General features: G+C 38.8%; 4 protein-coding genes and 1 long non-coding RNA gene across 6 annotated transcripts; 2 read left to right on the top strand and 3 right to left on the bottom strand.

Moving 5' to 3' along the window:
• Nucleotides 1–903: 903 nt before the first annotated feature.
• LOC140768567 (RNA-binding protein 2-like) lies at nt 904–4,585 on the bottom strand. 2 transcript variants are annotated; one of them, XM_073108891.1, is made up of 6 exons: nt 4,460–4,585; nt 3,029–3,147; nt 2,654–2,942; nt 2,500–2,561; nt 1,628–1,709; nt 904–1,333 (listed from the first exon to the last, which is right to left on the bottom strand). In XM_073108891.1, exons 1-6 carry the CDS (start codon nt 4,503–4,505, stop codon nt 1,242–1,244), a joined length of 690 nt encoding a protein of 229 aa, XP_072964992.1. In that variant the 5' UTR covers nt 4,506–4,585; the 3' UTR covers nt 904–1,241. The 2 variants fall into 2 exon arrangements, with proteins under 2 accessions (XP_072964992.1, XP_072964993.1); XM_073108892.1 differs by having other exon boundaries at nt 3,029–3,141; nt 4,460–4,551.
• A 1,141-nt stretch (nt 4,586–5,726) lies between these two features.
• On the top strand, nt 5,727–9,862 carry LOC140768200 (endoribonuclease Dicer homolog 3a-like). Its single transcript, XM_073108380.1, has 9 exons — nt 5,727–6,106; nt 6,181–6,294; nt 6,974–7,206; nt 7,291–7,500; nt 7,647–8,120; nt 8,233–8,514; nt 8,733–8,996; nt 9,167–9,326; nt 9,751–9,862. Exons 2-7 carry the CDS (start codon nt 6,264–6,266, stop codon nt 8,772–8,774), a joined length of 1,272 nt encoding a protein of 423 aa, XP_072964481.1. The 5' UTR covers nt 5,727–6,106; nt 6,181–6,263; the 3' UTR covers nt 8,775–8,996; nt 9,167–9,326; nt 9,751–9,862.
• Nucleotides 9,863–10,161: 299 nt separating this feature from the next.
• On the bottom strand, nt 10,162–11,749 carry LOC140768201 (F-box protein SKIP23-like). Its single transcript, XM_073108381.1, has one exon. It carries the CDS (start codon nt 11,375–11,377, stop codon nt 10,187–10,189), a length of 1,191 nt encoding a protein of 396 aa, XP_072964482.1. The 5' UTR covers nt 11,378–11,749; the 3' UTR covers nt 10,162–10,186.
• A 162-nt stretch (nt 11,750–11,911) lies between these two features.
• Nucleotides 11,912–13,557, bottom strand: LOC140768203 (uncharacterized). The gene is made up of 3 exons (XR_012105725.1): nt 13,135–13,557; nt 12,361–12,534; nt 11,912–12,264 (listed from the first exon to the last, which is right to left on the bottom strand). It is a non-coding gene; the product is annotated as an uncharacterized lncRNA (long non-coding RNA).
• Nucleotides 13,558–13,885: 328 nt separating this feature from the next.
• LOC140768202 (uncharacterized) lies at nt 13,886–16,248 on the top strand. Its single transcript, XM_073108382.1, has 5 exons — nt 13,886–14,005; nt 14,090–14,258; nt 14,575–14,664; nt 14,743–14,946; nt 15,941–16,248. Exons 1-5 carry the CDS (start codon nt 13,955–13,957, stop codon nt 16,030–16,032), a joined length of 606 nt encoding a protein of 201 aa, XP_072964483.1. The 5' UTR covers nt 13,886–13,954; the 3' UTR covers nt 16,033–16,248.
• The last annotated feature ends 288 nt before the right edge of the window (nt 16,249–16,536 follow it).

Raw genomic sequence — 16,536 nt, 5'->3', positions numbered from 1 at the left:
CAAATGGTCTTCGCCTCGCAAAGTTTAGTGTACGGGCTTGTGGGCTTTTGAACAATTTGTCCAAAGTAAAACTATTTGACTTCTCTGTCCGGCGCTATATACATAGATATTCGATGTTCGGTTTGGTTTCGCATCTGTACATCATGCTATAATTATACAATGAGCTTATCTGAGTTTTTGACCGAACTAAAACTTTTTTTTATTTTTCTTTTTACTCGTTTCGATTATCTCTCAAACTTATTTTATTTAGCCCTAAATAAATACTTTTAAAGATACTAATTAATTTAATGCTTTATCATCGGACCTGAAAGATTAAGTTAAAAGAATTTATATACATAAATTACTAATTAATTTAGTCTTTTAAGACAAGACGAAAATACTTAACTAATTAATATTTTTAAATAGAGATAAAATGCCCCTTAGTTCAGCATTTTATTAGAGCTATGTTAAATTAAACTCTATTTAGTAATAAATTTGAAGAGTAATTTATTTTAATTAGAAAAATAAATTAAAACAGTGATAGTTTGGTCAAATCAGCTTATCTCCGTATGAATATGCATTGTAATATATCTAAGAATATTACAAATAATCTCTGTATGTTATGAGTTGCCCATGTCACGCTACCTCAATCAGGGATGACTTTAGCCCGACTTGCTAAGGGTTGACTAATTTATACCACTAGTCTACTAGCATGATTATACTACCATACTCTGTTGGCGTAATAATGTCAATTTTGGCGAAAATGAAATTGAAATAGTGGTGCAGGTGGGACCTTGCAAATTTATACTGCAAATATTGATGAGATATCCCAAGAAGCAACCAATGTCTTGAACTATGAGGAATAGCATATGAAGCTAAGTAGCAAATATTAGCAAATCATTTGCCAATCAATCCCCTTTCCACTAGCATTTTCCCAGGGAGGAAATTTTAAAATCTTTTAAAGATTTGGAAGATGACAGCTGCTCAATATTCAGTAGGAGATCACCAATATAACTAAAAAGGAAGCCTTACAAAAGCATCATCAACTCTTTACGTCAAGACTGTAAGATTTAAAAAGAAAATTAAAGCTGTTAATGCTATGCAGGTGACCTGCTGTGACCACATAACAGCTTGCCCTAATGTCCACAAAGAATAGAAAGAGCATTCTAGCTGTAGCTACCCAAAAAGTTAAGTGAGTAATCCCACCGTATCTGCGGTCACAAAAGGAACAGGTCAGTGTGCACTTCCATCTCGTTCGGTCATCACGAATGAAGATAAGGTGGATGGAAGGGGAACTTTGCAAATTGAATCCTCAAAATGGGTGCATCTGCTTTCTTGTCGTCGAACCTATATCCTACAGGAAGTCCAGTAATATTCAGGAAGTGATGCAAATTAATTTTCCAATTATCCTGTAAATGTTAGCTACACAGCAGCAAAATGATCCAAGATCATCTAATAATGATAGCCAATACAAAAGAAAATATGATAAATTGATTGACGCTACTTAAAATGGATGTGTAAAACTCTTCAATTTGTCACTTAGATGCATCGCTTGAGTTGTAAAAGGTAAAATATTATACAGGTTTTCAGAAAAATTGAACAAATAGAAAATTTATATGTAAATTGTTCAATGACAAGAAATATATACCTTGAAGAGCTTCTAGAGCAGTCAGTGCACATTTGGCATCATTAAACTCCACAAAGCACAGAACATGACCCTTATCGCCAGTCTGCAAGCCAAAGTTTGATCAACCATGAGTATCAACTTTCCCATAGATCTCACCATTTTTCTTGTAAATATGGTGGAGAGGAACCCCACAATTGAGAAGAGGATATTCTCAGTTAAACGTCAGACTAATTATCTTAAATATCAAATCATTCAATTACCAAAACTGCAAAGCATCATTAACATTGACATTCTTTTCAAAGATTGTTGCCATCAACTTAGGATAAAGAATCATAAGTAGATAAACCATTACAATCCGAAAAGTCATCCCATAAAATCCAATTGGCATTTCTAGATCTAAAATAACAGTTATATACACTGAACGAAATCTTATATGCCATGGATAAGAACCAAATTGGCACCTTTTATCACCAACAAGACTAGCATACACAAAGCAATGGAAAAAGAGGGAGCCACACTTCAGCAGAAAGACAATAAGTCAAGATTTTGGCATTTTGGAACACCAGATATAGCTTACTATTTTTATTATACAACTGCATCATAATAACCAATTGAAATTAAAATCCTGTAACAGATCATTTCTGTACCTAAACGTGACTCAGACCTACTAATTTCTTTCTAGTAATTGCAAGAATTCAATGCTAAACAAGAATCACTTATATTACTAGACAAAAGGCACCTCATATCAAATACAGTACAATATAAACTCAAAATCAACCCCCTCACAGCAGATCACAGAAAATAAACAGACATCATGATCCAGAAAAACAATTTAAGAAACTGTTTCAAAATGATTAAAAAATAGCATTAGTATGACCAAGGTGTATACGTACAAGCCTAGGCTCTTTGTGCACAACTCTGATTTCCTTGAACCCAATAAAGGGTCGGAACAGATCTTTCAGGAGAAATTAAGGATTAAAAGAAAGAAATAAGGTCAAACGAAACTCAGGAATCATAAGAATGCAAGAAGCCAAAGTACAAGGATACGGGCTACTTCTCTCCTTGTGCAATCAGTAGGGAGACCATCAACAAATAGAATATTTGACTCCCCTCCAGATAGGCCATCAGATTTTATTAACGGATCATATTGCTCTACATCGGGAATAATAGGTTTGATGCCTACTGAAACATCCCTTCTTACTAGAGCTGGGTCCTCTAAAGGAGTAAATCCTCTTGCACTAGCTCCAGAAGCCAATCCACTAAACCCAGAAGTAGCACGACTGCCAAATCCAGCAAGATCATCTAAACCATAACTCCCAGATCGTACTGTTGATAACTGAAGATATACACCAAGCAAAGATGTTAATGGGGGCACTCGGTTAGTTAAACTATAGTTAAGCTACTGTAAAGTGAGTATACTACATCATTTCGCAGAAAATCTGATGTGCCTCGCAGATCAGCAGAAGGCAATGTGTGATTGGTAGCTAATGAAGAGCCGTCAGAAGGAAAATAACCAGGAAAAGCAGCTCGGGGATCTGCCACTTTAAAGAGTAACAAATATATGGTCAGAAACTACGAGGAACACAGAACAAAAATTTGTTGATATCTCTCAATATGCTAATTAATGTAGCTGGCTAAAACAATAGTGATGCATACCCATGGGAGTTGTAAATTACAAATCAAATCCAGAAGTGTACACATGCTAACCCAGCCTAACATTACATTTGTATGCATCCATAATTACACAAACATTTCGATAATCTTTATGATATTTAAAACTAGAGCGCTTCCTTCGTATCTAGAGTTAATTGTTTATCAATTAGTTTGATGAAGATCTAACGGTTAAGATCTTCAAAGATATAAAAAGAATGTAAAAAATATTACCGGTTCAATAGGTAATTATTTTTTAAATATATTATCTTACACATTATTTTTTGACAATTATATTATCTTAATATTTTATCGAGTAAAAGACATATATATCTTTAATTGAATATCTCTTTGATTATTTTTTATTATTTACATATATCTCTCATTAGTTTAAGATTAATTAAATTAAATTTAAAAACAGATAGAGATAGAGAATTATATTTAAATTAAAGTTTATCTCCAAAGAATCAAATTTAAATTGTTTAGTATTAAATAATATCTCCTATAATTAAGTCATAATCATATCTATCACAATCATATCTAAGAAAAAAATCTTAACAGAAGAAAAAAATGTGTAATTTGGAAGTTAAGTAAGTGTCATCAAATTTTCTTGATTAATATGCCCTTTTTTATTTTTACTTAATGTGGTTTTAGAACCGATACCGAGTATGAAAACTGACTATTATATATTATACTTTTTAAAGGGGTATTAAAGTATTTGCTTTAAAACTAAGGCAAATTAAAACATGATAATTTAAAACTAAGGCAAAATAAAACTGAATTATCTAAGAACATAAAAATGCTCAAGAACCTTCTAACAATGACCTCTATTCAAATTGAAGGGTACATACACATTTAACTACCGTCCACTAGTATACGATTTGAATACACGTACGGATTTAACTACCTTGTACTAGTATGAGACAAAATCAAACCTAATCGAGCAGTATGAAGGAACCATCTTTGCTAACTCCTGACAATCTTGTGGACAGATTGTCTGAAGAATTATGTCGTGTGGGGAGTTATGGAACCGAATCCTTTCCAGGTTTCAAATTCTTCCACTAATCGATCTACAAGATAAATATATTCGTAGAATTTATCAAAATCCACCTTCTTGACCTTATCTGCCCTAAGAGGGATATTACACTCTAATCCTTCAAAACGATGAATAAGAGCGAGAGAGAGCGGATAAGGATAGGGTACCTCTTTCGGAAAGAGGAGGAGGATATCTCCAGTAGGGATCGGACATGGCGTTCCAGTACTACTGCCTCGGTATCCGTGTACCGCCGATGAACGGAAGAGAGAAAAAGTTTCGTCGAGCGATGTCGTTCGTCGATTTGTAGCCAGAACCCAAACCCGAACCCGGAACCGAATCCGAACCCGATCCGAGCTTAAACCGGATCGGTTAGTATACCCTTTAATTTACCCTTTAATTTATTAAAAAATGTCATATATACCCTTTAATTTATTAAAGGATGAAAATTATTTTAATAACTAATCGGTAAGTATAGAATCATTCTCTGGATCTTAGCAGTTGGATTAGGAGAGAGAAAGGAATAGTTGTTTAATTTAACTTTTAACACATTTGCTCATATCGCTGGGAACCGGGAAGGTACCACCTCTCGCGATCCGCTTTAAGCTCGGATCGGATCGGGTTCGGGTTCGGGTTCGGGTACGGGCGGAGTCAATCTGATTAAGAGATATCTCAGCCGTCCATCACGACCATCCCGTTAACTTATAAATTCTCTTTCCCTCTCTCTCGTTCCTCCTCTCTCTCGTTCCAGTTCAAGATTCCTATCAAGCTCATTCTACCGTAGTTTCTTTTCTTTCTTCTGTCGCCTTTCTCAGAACCAAAGCTCCAAAGGTAAAATACCTTCTCTTTCCGTTTCTTTCTCTTTCCGTTTCTTTTAGCCATCCCTTGATTCTGCTTCCGTCTATCATTCTGTTCTGTAAGGAAGTCCAAAATCGGGTTAACCAATTGGTAGTCCCCGGATGAACGGTAGAATCCATCCATAGAGGAATAGAAAACTGTACTCATCAGGGCTAAATAATAAAGAAAGAGACGCAGAAAGAATATAGAACCCCCTCGCGAAATAGAGGATCAACTAATAAAGCCTAGCATTGAAAGAAGGAGGGTGAGTGCCTCAAGGCTAAGTTAAAGCATCGCATTGAAAGCAACAGGAACTACACCTTGGGGATTCCTCCCTGACCTGAGTCAATCAATAACATGCTTGGATCTTCAATCTCACTCATGCAGAAGCGTAGGGAACGAACGGAGCGCGGATGCGCGAAGTGAAAACAAGCAATGCGCGTTGGGAATTTGGACCCTTCGATGTGGGACCAACCAAATGGAAGAAGGCAATTTTAGCCAGTAGCCATTAGCCATTTCCATTGCTTTCAGGTTAAGCTTTTCCCGAAAGGCAGCCAAAAGATAGTTTGTCTCGCATGCTACGATAGTGAACGAGGGATAAAGACTTTCTCGCCAAGCACTCTTCGCAGCCATAACAGGAGTGCTCATCCGGAAGCAAGATACATCTGTCGGGATTGTGGCAATGGATTCAAAGATCCAGCTTCTTTGAACGAGCACAGACTTCTTTACCACTAGACTAGGCCCTCAGAGATAACGCAACAGGCCCTGAGCCCATTAGCCGGGAATTCAAGCTAGCCCAATATGACCAAGGCCTCCAAGGTTGTAGGGAAGGATGCACGATCGCGGTGCTCGAGACGGGGGATGGGTAGACGATGATCGCGGTGATGCTCATCAAGCAGATCGCGAAGGACATCAAGATGAGCGGCGAACAGCGTCGGCACATCGTCTGCCTCGCGCCGACCGTTCTTCTCGTTGCCTAGGTTGGTTTATGGTGACCTTCAAGTTTCCGTCCCCTTTTGGTTTCACAAACTTCGTTTTGTCCTCCGTCTTGTAGCAATATGAGGTGATAAAGATTCATACGGATCTTGAAGTGGAACACTATTACGGTTCGAAGGGAGTCGATTCATGGACAGCTGAATGCTGGCAGAAAGAAGTCTCTGCAAACCAAGTTAGTGTGTTTTCTGTTCCTTTTGATATGGGTATGCAATTACCAGAGGTAGGAAATAGGCAATGCATCTGTGGAGGATTTACTTGTTGTTAGTTGGTAATTAGAGAAATAAAAACAGATAACTACCGTTACTATCTCTAAAACGTAGTAGCTTGACATAAATAGGTCTTAAAGGATACTTGTCTTTATAAACCTGTTATTTATGACAGCATTCAACTCTTCCCTTAACGACAATAACGGCTGTAGGTCCTAAGCGTACCCGTTTTTTAAGAAGGCAATGCAATTAGGAGACCCCCAAGAATGTCACCATTTTGAGGGGGTGGAAGTAGCTTGGAGACTAATGGAGGTTATGAAGGGTTTGATTTTTGGATGCTGGTTCACCGACAATAGAAGGAAAATAGCATAACTGCCACCATTGGCTGGTCATTTGTGCCATACCATATTGTAAATATTATCGGGACTTGCTATTACCTACTTGATCCCTCTGACTTGAACAAAACAAAACAAAACAAAAAAGGAAAAAAAAAAAAAAAATCCAGCACCTGTTTAGGACCTTCATAAATGTCCTTGACTCCTTTTGTGTTTCCTCCTATAAGTTTTGCCTCTTCTTGATGTATACATGCTCTACCTTGCAGACATTCATTTTAATATTGTTATATTAATATTTCCTTTCTCACAGATGATGCCACGGGAAGAAAAACAAATAATGGTAGCAAGCCTGTGAAAAAATCAGAAAATCATGTCCACATGCCTCCAGAGCTTCTAGCTCACATTAATATACCATTGGATGTTTTAAGATCTTTCTACCTGCTACCTTCTTTAATGCATCGACTGGAATCATTGATGCTAGCCAGTCAACTAAGAAGAAAAGTAGCATTTAACCCCAATGATTCTTGTATACCTAGTTCTCTGGTATGATGTTGACTGGATTACTCTCTATTTTCACAATTTTATACCGCTCATGTAATTGACTTATGATGAAATTTTCATTATTAGATTTTGGAAGCACTTACAACACTAAGATGCTGTGAGGACTTCTCTTTGGAGCGTCTAGAATTATTAGGGGACTCTGTATTAAAGTATGCAGTCAGCTGCTCTCTCTTTCTAAAATTTCCTGAGAAGCATGAGGGGCAGTTATCATCTCAAAGGTCACAAATAATCAGCAATGCCACACTTCATAGAGTGGGAATTGAACGTGGCATACAGGTAATTTACCGTCTTCAGATTCTTACTTGTTCAACAGAATTATGCTCATAATTATATTGGTTACAATTTGTGGATACTATTTACAAAAGTGTTTCTTTCTAATATAGGTTACTTTACACTGCTAATTGCTGTTTGCTTATTTGCAGGGTTACATACGTGATGCTGCTTTTGAGCCCCGCCGTTGGCTTGCTCCTGGACAGCTTTCCATACGTCCTTCTCCATGCAAGTGTGGAGTGGAAGATTCTGAAGTGCCAAAGGACATTTATGTGACTGATGATACCTCTATTGTAATTGGGAAGGCTTGTGACAGAGGGCACAGATGGATCTGTTCTAAAACAATATCTGATTGTGTTGAGACTCTTATTGGAGCATATTATGTTGGAGGTGGGCTAAATGCAGCAGTTGCAATTTTGAAATGGCTAGGCATCGACGTTGAACTTGATGAGGCAATAACTGTTGAGGCCATAAGGAGTGCAACAATCTGGAATTATCTTCCCAAGATAGACGAAATTGAAGTACTGGAAGCAAAACTTGATTATAGATTTTCTGTGAAAGGCCTCTTGTTGGAGGCTATAACACATGCATCTCAGCAGGAATTAGGAGTCTGCTACTGCTATCAGGTACTGCAATGTTTATCAGATTTCTTACTTTCTGGATTGCCATTTTTCCCTTTACTTTATTATGTGCCTATTGTACCCATGAACAATGCACATAAATGTAACTTCTTTCCAGCGGCTTGAATTTCTGGGGGATGCAGTATTGGACCTGCTGATTACATCTCAACTCTTCGATAGACATAAAGACATCGATCCTGGAGAATTAACTGACCTACGATCGGCATCAGTAAACAACGAGAATTTTGCACAAGTTGCGGTTAAGCATAAGCTTCACCATCATCTCCAACATGGTTCTGGATTGTTGTTGGAGCAAATAACAAATTATGTAAAAGAGCTAGAAGACTCAACAGAGGAGAAATGCTTGGTCTTATCAAAGAGTCCATCCAATGGCCCTAAAGTAAGTTGAGATATTTCAGTGATAGTGAATAATTTTGGCACTTGAATAAAAGATTGTAAGTTCATCCAATGAAAAAAAAAAAATCGTAAGTGCAATATGTGATTGTTTTGTTAATTAGTTATTGCATCACTAAACAAAACTTTTCTTCCAATACATGTAATATTGTTATATCTTATAATATACTAATTTTATTTTGTTTCTTCTTTTTCCTGCGCTAGGTTCTTGGAGACATCATAGAAAGTATTAAGGAGCAATATTGATAGATACAAAACTCAACTTCATTAAAGTATGGGAATTTTTGAACCATTGCTTTCTCCCATTCTCCCACTTGTCCCGCCCCCCGCGAGAGCTCATTGAGTTGTGCCGCCACCATGGTTACTTTTTAAAGACAAATTGCATCAATCAAGGGGAAAAGGATATCCTATTGGTAAGGAAAGGCTGCAAAAGGACCAGCAGCTTTCCTACTGTTGAAGGACATGGAGGTTTGTTTATGTGTCTTTTGTTGCTTGTGATAACTTTCAGTTGTCATACAACTTGAGCAGTTAGCATTTTTAGACAATGAGTAAACTTTTCCATTTTCTGTGAGCTATACTTAATCTATTTGTAATCATTGGTGGTCTTATTTAAGAAATGAAGTTTCTTTACTTTACAGGAAAGAGGATAATTGCACTCTAGGTATGCCTCCAAAAGGAAGCAACCTGCAGATATAATTGTTGGAACAAATAGTTTTGAAGATGTGTATCATGTCGCTAGGGATATGGACATACCATCCGAATCAAAGAAGATTAGTGCATCAGAGCTGAATGCACCAGGTATCACAAACTCTATTCTAAAATTCAATTAGTATAGTAGTTTATAGGTAGTTTGAGTATATGTATATATTATACCTTGAATTTTATGTTTTCAATCTTGTTGCTGTAAGCAGAGTAAACTGCATGAGCACATATGTGATAGAAGGCCTAAGATAAACAAATTTGTTTGTGTTTGTGTCATCCATTAATACATGTGACATCTCCTATTCTCCGTCATAATTTTTTTGATAAGAATTTCAGTGCAGATCCTTAGCGGGGTAAATGCACTCCCATACACTAAGAAATAAGAAAATTTCATTTTTTCTTTTTTGTTGTATTCTATTTCTTCTTAGGTATTGAAAAAGAATAAAACATGTGCTCCTAGTCCTTGGCTGTTGAACTACTTTTTACTTTCAAGTGTGTGCTAATACTCTTATTCTTGCAGCACATTTGACTGTTAAAATGCAGAAAGGGGGACCTCGAACTGCACTGTATGAGCTCTGCAAAAGATCACGGTGGACAATGCCTAGCTTTGAATCCACGCAAGAAAAGCCAAGGTATTATTGGGCATTCTTAGCGCTGAAATATTATGTTTTTGTACACGTCATGAGGAGTCCGATTGAAAGAATTTGTATATTGTTGAGAATTTGGACTACGCACCCAGTTTCTTTTAATTTTTATGACTCAAGAATTATGACCAACAACAGAAGATTTATTGGATCAACTATCTCTCGACAAAATTGTGACAAAGAGCTATATGGCTAGTGTTATAGGAAGCAAGAGAGAAGCATTTGTTCCAGAAGGAAGCAACCTGCAGATATAATTGTTTCAACTATATAGCAAGAGAGAAGTATTATATAACACTAGCCATATAGCTATTATTATGACAAAGAGGGAGTCAACCAGATGGGAGGAGGCCAACGCAAGTGTGGACCGCCGGATTCGAGCGGCACCACACTCCTTTCCTTCAAATCGAAGATTCCTACGTCGCGCTTTTCATCATGCTCGTCCATGATATCCAATAAACCCTCTGTGAAGTATACGCAATTCCCTCGCAGCTCCGGAAACTCCGAGGAGGAGAGGCACATCGAGCGGTTAAGACCCGTGAATATGGCAACCTCGCCAATGTCGGTCAATTCGGTCCACTCAAGCTTCCTCTCGTCAAGCAGGACGACTCTGAACCCGGTGGTCAACGCGGTCCCCTCAAGCTCGCCCATTTCCCTCAGCACAAGCATCAACTCGCCAGCGGGAGATGCCACCAAGGACTTAAAGTAGAAATCTTCGGCATCGTAATGCGGCGGAAGCGTCATGATGGCGCGGCGCTTGAAGGAGGAGAAGCCGTCGGGGTCCCAAGCTTCAACAATTCCGCTGGTGGTCACAGTGTAGACCCGACCCTCGTGGTGGATAATGTCCATAATGGCTTCGACGGATATGAGACAAGTCCATCCTTTGTCTCCGGCCCTGGCGAAAGACAAACTACTTCCGGGCTCATGGATCAGGAAAACGGTGAATTCGCTGCCGTTGACTATCAGTACGGCCTTCTGAAACATATAGCGGCGCATCTCCTCGAGGGACAGTGCCATCGGCGGTCTCCGCTTCCCCTCGCTGTCGACACCGTAATGTGTCGTCCCCTGGTCCCTTAGGAAGGTTACATCGTCCACCAGGAACCCGGAGGCTGTCTTCTCTACGAAGTAGAAGGTTGACAAGGGCGGGAGGGCGATCTGCTCGCGAGTGATGGGGTTGAGGAGGTGTACCTCGCACGCCTCGTCGTGGGTGACGAGCCATCCGTCTGAGGAGCCCATGCAGACTCTGCTGCGGATTTTGGGCTCCGGGAGGGGGATCGACCGCAACTTCCCGTCAGAGAGGGAGAAGAAGCTTGCCGTGTCCTCGGTGCCTCCGGGAACCATCAGCCATGGGGATTGGGGCTTCGGCCGGACATTGAGGTGGATTGCTTTTCTCGAGGCCAACCTCCACGAGACGCAGACGCCTGAGAAGACGAAGTATTCGGGGATGGAGAGCCTCTCGACTATTGTAATAAGGAGATCCGAGGGAAGCCCAGACCAATCCGCCATTAGATATATCGGCAACTTTTGGATTCGAAAACAGGGGAGGATAGCAGCATATATATATATATATATATATATATATATATATATATATATATATATAGGTATTCAACAGTTTGGGAATTTGTTGGTATCGGACTCGGTTTATTAGCAGTCTGGAGAAAGGACACGGCCTAAACCGAACTGGGTCCGATTAGGATTAGGCAGGGGTAACAAAGCAATAATTTAATAACGGTTTCACATAATATCAGAACTAATCCTATCCGGATATGTCTCTGTACGTAATTTTGTTTAAGATAAAAGATAAATGCAGTTTATTTAATTTTATCTTTTCTAATAGATCTGCAATATATTACGCTTCGATAGATTTACAAATCAAAGTTTTCGAACGAATTACCACCCATATTATACACCAACATAATTCATGCTAAGTAGTGGGACACTGTTATTTATTAAAAAAGATATTACTTTTTTCTACTCGATTAGAAAGTAGTAGAATTACACATCATTAAATCTTTAAAGTTTACATATCTTGGCCTGTGGACGAAGGACTAAAAGGCTTATACTAATTTGGCTAGGGAAAGAGATCAATATGATCGATATCTTCCTCCCCTGCCATTGTTATTGTTTTGACGGTTTCCGCTGTAAATTTAAATCATTAAAACACACAAGCATTTGCAAACAAACAGAATAAAAGACCAGAGCATATCAAGTCAGAAGCAAAGCATCCATCCAGTTCATACCTTAAAATGCACGAAACCATATCTGTTCTCGCGTCCAGATTTGGCAGAAGGAAGAACCACTTTTAGTCTTTGTCCATGGTGTTGGAATAGCTTTTTCAGCTGATCTTCTGTCGCATTCTTGGGCAAAATTTTCACATAAAGGACCTTAACCTGTAATAAAACCAGTCAACTATGAGAAGAAAAGTGGACAGGTGCAGAAAATTATGTGAAGCGGAAAGCCAGTGGAAAATTGTTCTATTCATAAACCTGAGAAGTTGAGGCAGAATCACCACTCTTAGGATCTGCCAAGCTCACAGTAGGAGCTTTAGTATCCAATTTAAACTTTGGTGTGGGCATCCTCTTTCTTGAGTACTCCGCACAAGCATGATTGTAGCACTCATTGAAAGTGAAACCACGATTATGGCTGGAGTTCTTTGAATCCTGTTATAGGAAAAAAAAATACATGGAAGGGAAGATCAGCAACTCTAATACACATGTTTGCAATCCAACCTCCCAAACAACCCAAAAAGTCAATAGTTCGTTCAAAGCCTGCATGGCATGTAAGCTAAGAGCAGTAGAGGTTTCCTACCCTCAGTAGTTCAACTTTGATTACTCATGACCAATCTTTGTCACTGCTTTCTTCAAATCATCATCTGTCCAGTTGTGTGGAACATTACCCCATGCTAGGTACTTTTGTTTGTCATTCATATACATCGATTGAAGCGATTGTATCTACGTGTAAGAATTTTTCTCCATTCTATGAAAGTTGTTTCTCCATTCTATGAAAGTTGTGAGTTATACATGATCTTTCAGTCTACAGAATGGAATTTTTTTTTTTAAACAGATAATCTTCTTGCGTGCCTTTCGAGAGATTTATTTGTATATAACACTCTACATTTTAACTAAATTTATATTTACACGTTCTATAATTTAAAAAATATATGCAAAAAAGATCCTGAGTTAGATTTAAATTAATATCGTGAGAATATTCCGTTAATTAAAGATATTTAATTTCTAAAATATTTTAAATATCTAAAATACCCTTAGGTTGACCGTTGACCCCGAGGTTGACTCATGGGAAGAGAACGCAGCCACAACCCTCGCCCCTCATCGGTGTCCTCGAGCCTCATCGGCATCCCCAAGGTTGACCCCGATCTCGAGGGAGCTGCTACCAAGGGAGAGTAGTCGGCGGAACCTTCGATCCCGATGGCGTAGTCGAGGAGGCCTTGCGCTCGATGGGGCATCCGGCGTCCTCGGCCCTCACCTCTTGTCGGTGTGCTCGAGCCTCACCTAAGTCCTCGAGGTTGGCCCTCAATCCCGACAGAGGGTTGCTCCCGGCCATCACGTCACAGATGCAGGATCCCGACAATAGAGGTTGGGATGATGAGGAGGGAGGAGGGAATAAAGAGATAGAAAGAGGGAATGAGAAGGGAGGAGAGAATGAGGTGGGAGGACGGAGGACGGAGGAGTGTTAGGTGGGGATGATAGGGAGGAGGGTTGAGTTTAGTTGGTTTGGGTTTAGTTGGTTAATGGGTTGGATTGGGTTGAGTGTTAGTTGGTTAGTTGGTTTGGGTTGGGTTTAGTTAGTTAAGTTGGGTTAGGTTGGATTGAGGGTATTTTTGTAATCTTTTTAGTATAGTTAACTTAACCCAAATATTGGATTAAATTTAACTAATAGATTTGACGACATGATATTTTCTGTACGTATTACTTAAATTATAAGGCTCAATTTATAAATAATAAAAATATAGGATATAAATATAAATTTAACTTAAAAAGCAGGGTGTTATGTAAAAATTTCTAAAGAAAATTATTTGGACGAATTGAAAGGCCGAGAAGGCCTAGAGAGCTCATCTCGGATATGGCGGCCCGGTGTCTCTCCTCTCTCTTCGTCTCCCTTCCTTCCAACCAAGTACAGCTCTCACCCTCTAACTCCATTAATTACGTCAATGTAAACGAATCAAAACTTATCTCCGTCGTCTTCCTTCCTCACCAGGTGAATCAGAGAACCTTTTCTTCCCCCATCTCCAAATCGCCAATTTGGGTCTCCACCAACACCGTCCCTTCCTTAGGTACAAAAGAGAGGACGCATGAAGTTCGTCTTTTAACGAAACCGAAGGTGTCAACTGAGGCGAGGGAAGTCACTACAACCGAGGAATCTGATGGTGAGACGAATCTTCTCGTTGGAATTTGTAATCTTGAGATGGTATTCCCTTGCGTTCTCATAGATCATATGGTTTGGCTACTAATTTTGATGATTCTAAGTTGATGTGAATTAGTTTACTATCCAACAAGGGATATTTTTTAGGATAAGTAAACAAATTTGGGTTGCTAATATTATAAGCAGTCAATCTTTGATATCTGCACTAGTAAACAGATTGGTTATACATGTTTCGAGCTTGTCATGCACTAAAGTTTAAAAAAATTTGCATGAATTGATGCTGGAAATTGATTCTGGCCAACATTTGGTGCTTGAGTTAGGTCCAGATTTTGGAGTTGTTAGCATCCACCATGTAGGATTGCTATGTGAGAACCTCGAAAAGTCACTTGCCTTCTATAAGGATCTTCTTGGTAAGTGAGTTCTCGTGCAAAAAGTTTTTAGATCAACTCCTTTCCCAGCACATGTGATTGTCTATTTTATGAATTCAGGTCTTAAGATAAATGAAGCAAGGCCAAATGATAAACTTCCATACAGAGGAGCTTGGCTCTGGGTGGGTTCTGAGATGATTCACTTAATGGAGCTTCCGAATCCTGATCCCTTGACAGGTCGTCCTGAACATGGGGGTCGAGATCGTCATGCTTGTATTGCAATTCGAGATGTATCCAAGCTGAAAACCATCTTTGACAAAGCAGGTAGGTAACGATGATCGAATTTTATTCTCATTCTTTGTGTCAGCTATAACACTTTTCTGTATTTCCTTTATCTTAAAGACTTGGAGTGTTTCAAAGGCTTTTAACTAATATGAGCATGGATAAATTTCCAACAAGTTGGTGAGATTTGCCCACATCTTTTCGTTCTGAGTTGACAGGAGTCTTCTGAAACTTTTCTGCTTTAATACAGATTTGACAGCTTAACTTGTTAACATGTTTGCAATCTATTAAATTTCATCTGTATATTATCAAGACAGAATGTGTTGGGGGTTTGGATGTTGGGGAGGAAGGGCAATTATTTGGGCTAAAAGTATAATAAACATTTATATTCTATTCAACAATGGGCAGATTAGCAATTAATATACTACTGTTGGAGAATTTGTATGTTAACAATTTTGTGCGATCTTGGCCAAAGACAAACTAAGCTCCATGTACTTCGTTTTGTAAATTATAAATTAATCATTCAAGTGACATTGGTATAGCTTTCGCTTAGTCAGGTGATATACCATATTTGATTTGTAGCAGGGTTGATGGCACAGTGTATATGTGGTTTTATCACTCCTCATATGAGTATTACAACAGCTTTAAATGAACAAATGTGATGTGGATGATACATAATCAGTGATGTTTATCAAGGATATTTAACCTTTCACTATGCACAGATATCAAAAGGAACTTGAAATATTATGTGATTCTCTTCAGATTTTATTCTAAATCATTTGCATGACTTATTTTCAAGGCTTGATGACTGATCTGAAAGGTCGTCGTGAATACTTTGATTGGTCTTGTTGGTGGATTTTGACATTTTATTGACCGTAAATGATTTTTTTCTTGGATGGTGTGTGCTTTTGTCGTTGATTACCTCAATCATTTGCTGGAGTCTATACAATGCTATCACTTTATGATATCGCATGTATCTTAGAATTCTTGTCAGTTCAGTCATGAGAAGTATTTTGCTTTTCCGCACTGATTGCAGGAATTAGCTATACCCTAAGTCGTTCTGGACGTCCAGCAATCTTTGCGCGAGATCCAGATGGAAATGCATTGGAGTTCACACAAGTGGAGTGACAACCTCATCATTCCACACCCAAGTAAGAGAACCAAGGACATCTCCAAAAACATCAGTATAGTACTCGTGACCGTTGTATATTCGACTTCTTGTAATCATCATGATCCATAGTTAGCATGCTACTCTTTTGATATCTTGATCATCTCCATTGTGATCTCCTATATTGAATACTTTTCAATGATATATGGAAAAATAAAATGAAGGTTTCTTGGCAAGATACAATTGCAAGCAAAAACATTGCATCAGAGCAATTAAAAAGGTGCCTTGATTGATCCACTCGCCGTCGTTGCCACCCTCGAGGAAGCTTGAGATGACCGGCATCGGAGAGGAGGTTGCCATGTTCTTTGGCTCGCTTCGCTCGCTCCTTTCTTGTCATAGTGTTAATAGTTCTATGATGCTTAATATCTCGCCGTTGTTGCCACCCTCGAGGAAGCTTGAGATGACCGACGTCGGAGAGGAGGTTGCCAATGCTCTTCGGTCTTAATTAACTGCTCGCTCCCTCG

This window comes from Typha angustifolia, chromosome 10, assembly GCF_048772165.1.
Source record: "Typha angustifolia cultivar Huaian chromosome 10, ASM4877216v1, whole genome shotgun sequence".
In the NCBI taxonomy this organism is placed as follows: Eukaryota; Viridiplantae; Streptophyta; class Magnoliopsida; order Poales; family Typhaceae; genus Typha; species Typha angustifolia.
This window is presented reverse-complemented; position numbering and strand designations above follow the sequence as displayed.

Coding starts and splice junctions, on each gene's coding strand:
- LOC140768567 (XM_073108891.1), bottom strand. CDS start 4,505: ATGTCCGATCCCTACTGGAGATATCCTCCTCCTCTTTCCGAAAGAG. Junction 1,710..2,499: donor TGCACAAAGAGCCTAGGCTT/GTACGTATACAC, acceptor TTTGGCTTGCAG/ACTGGCGATAAGGGTCATGT. Junction 1,334..1,627: donor TGCTCTAGAAGCTCTTCAAG/GTATATATTTCT, acceptor GACTTCCTGTAG/GATATAGGTTCGACGACAAG.
- LOC140768200 (XM_073108380.1), top strand. CDS start 6,264: ATGCTGGCAGAAAGAAGTCTCTGCAAACCAA. Junction 7,501..7,646: donor GAATTGAACGTGGCATACAG/GTAATTTACCGT, acceptor GCTTATTTGCAG/GGTTACATACGTGATGCTGC. Junction 8,121..8,232: donor GAGTCTGCTACTGCTATCAG/GTACTGCAATGT, acceptor ACTTCTTTCCAG/CGGCTTGAATTTCTGGGGGA.
- LOC140768201 (XM_073108381.1), bottom strand. CDS start 11,377: ATGGCGGATTGGTCTGGGCTTCCCTCGGATCTCCTTATTACAATAGTC.
- LOC140768202 (XM_073108382.1), top strand. CDS start 13,955: ATGGCGGCCCGGTGTCTCTCCTCTCTCTTCGTCTCCCTTCCTTCCAAC. Junction 14,006..14,089: donor TCTCCCTTCCTTCCAACCAA/GTACAGCTCTCA, acceptor CTTCCTCACCAG/GTGAATCAGAGAACCTTTTC. Junction 14,947..15,940: donor AACCATCTTTGACAAAGCAG/GTAGGTAACGAT, acceptor CACTGATTGCAG/GAATTAGCTATACCCTAAGT.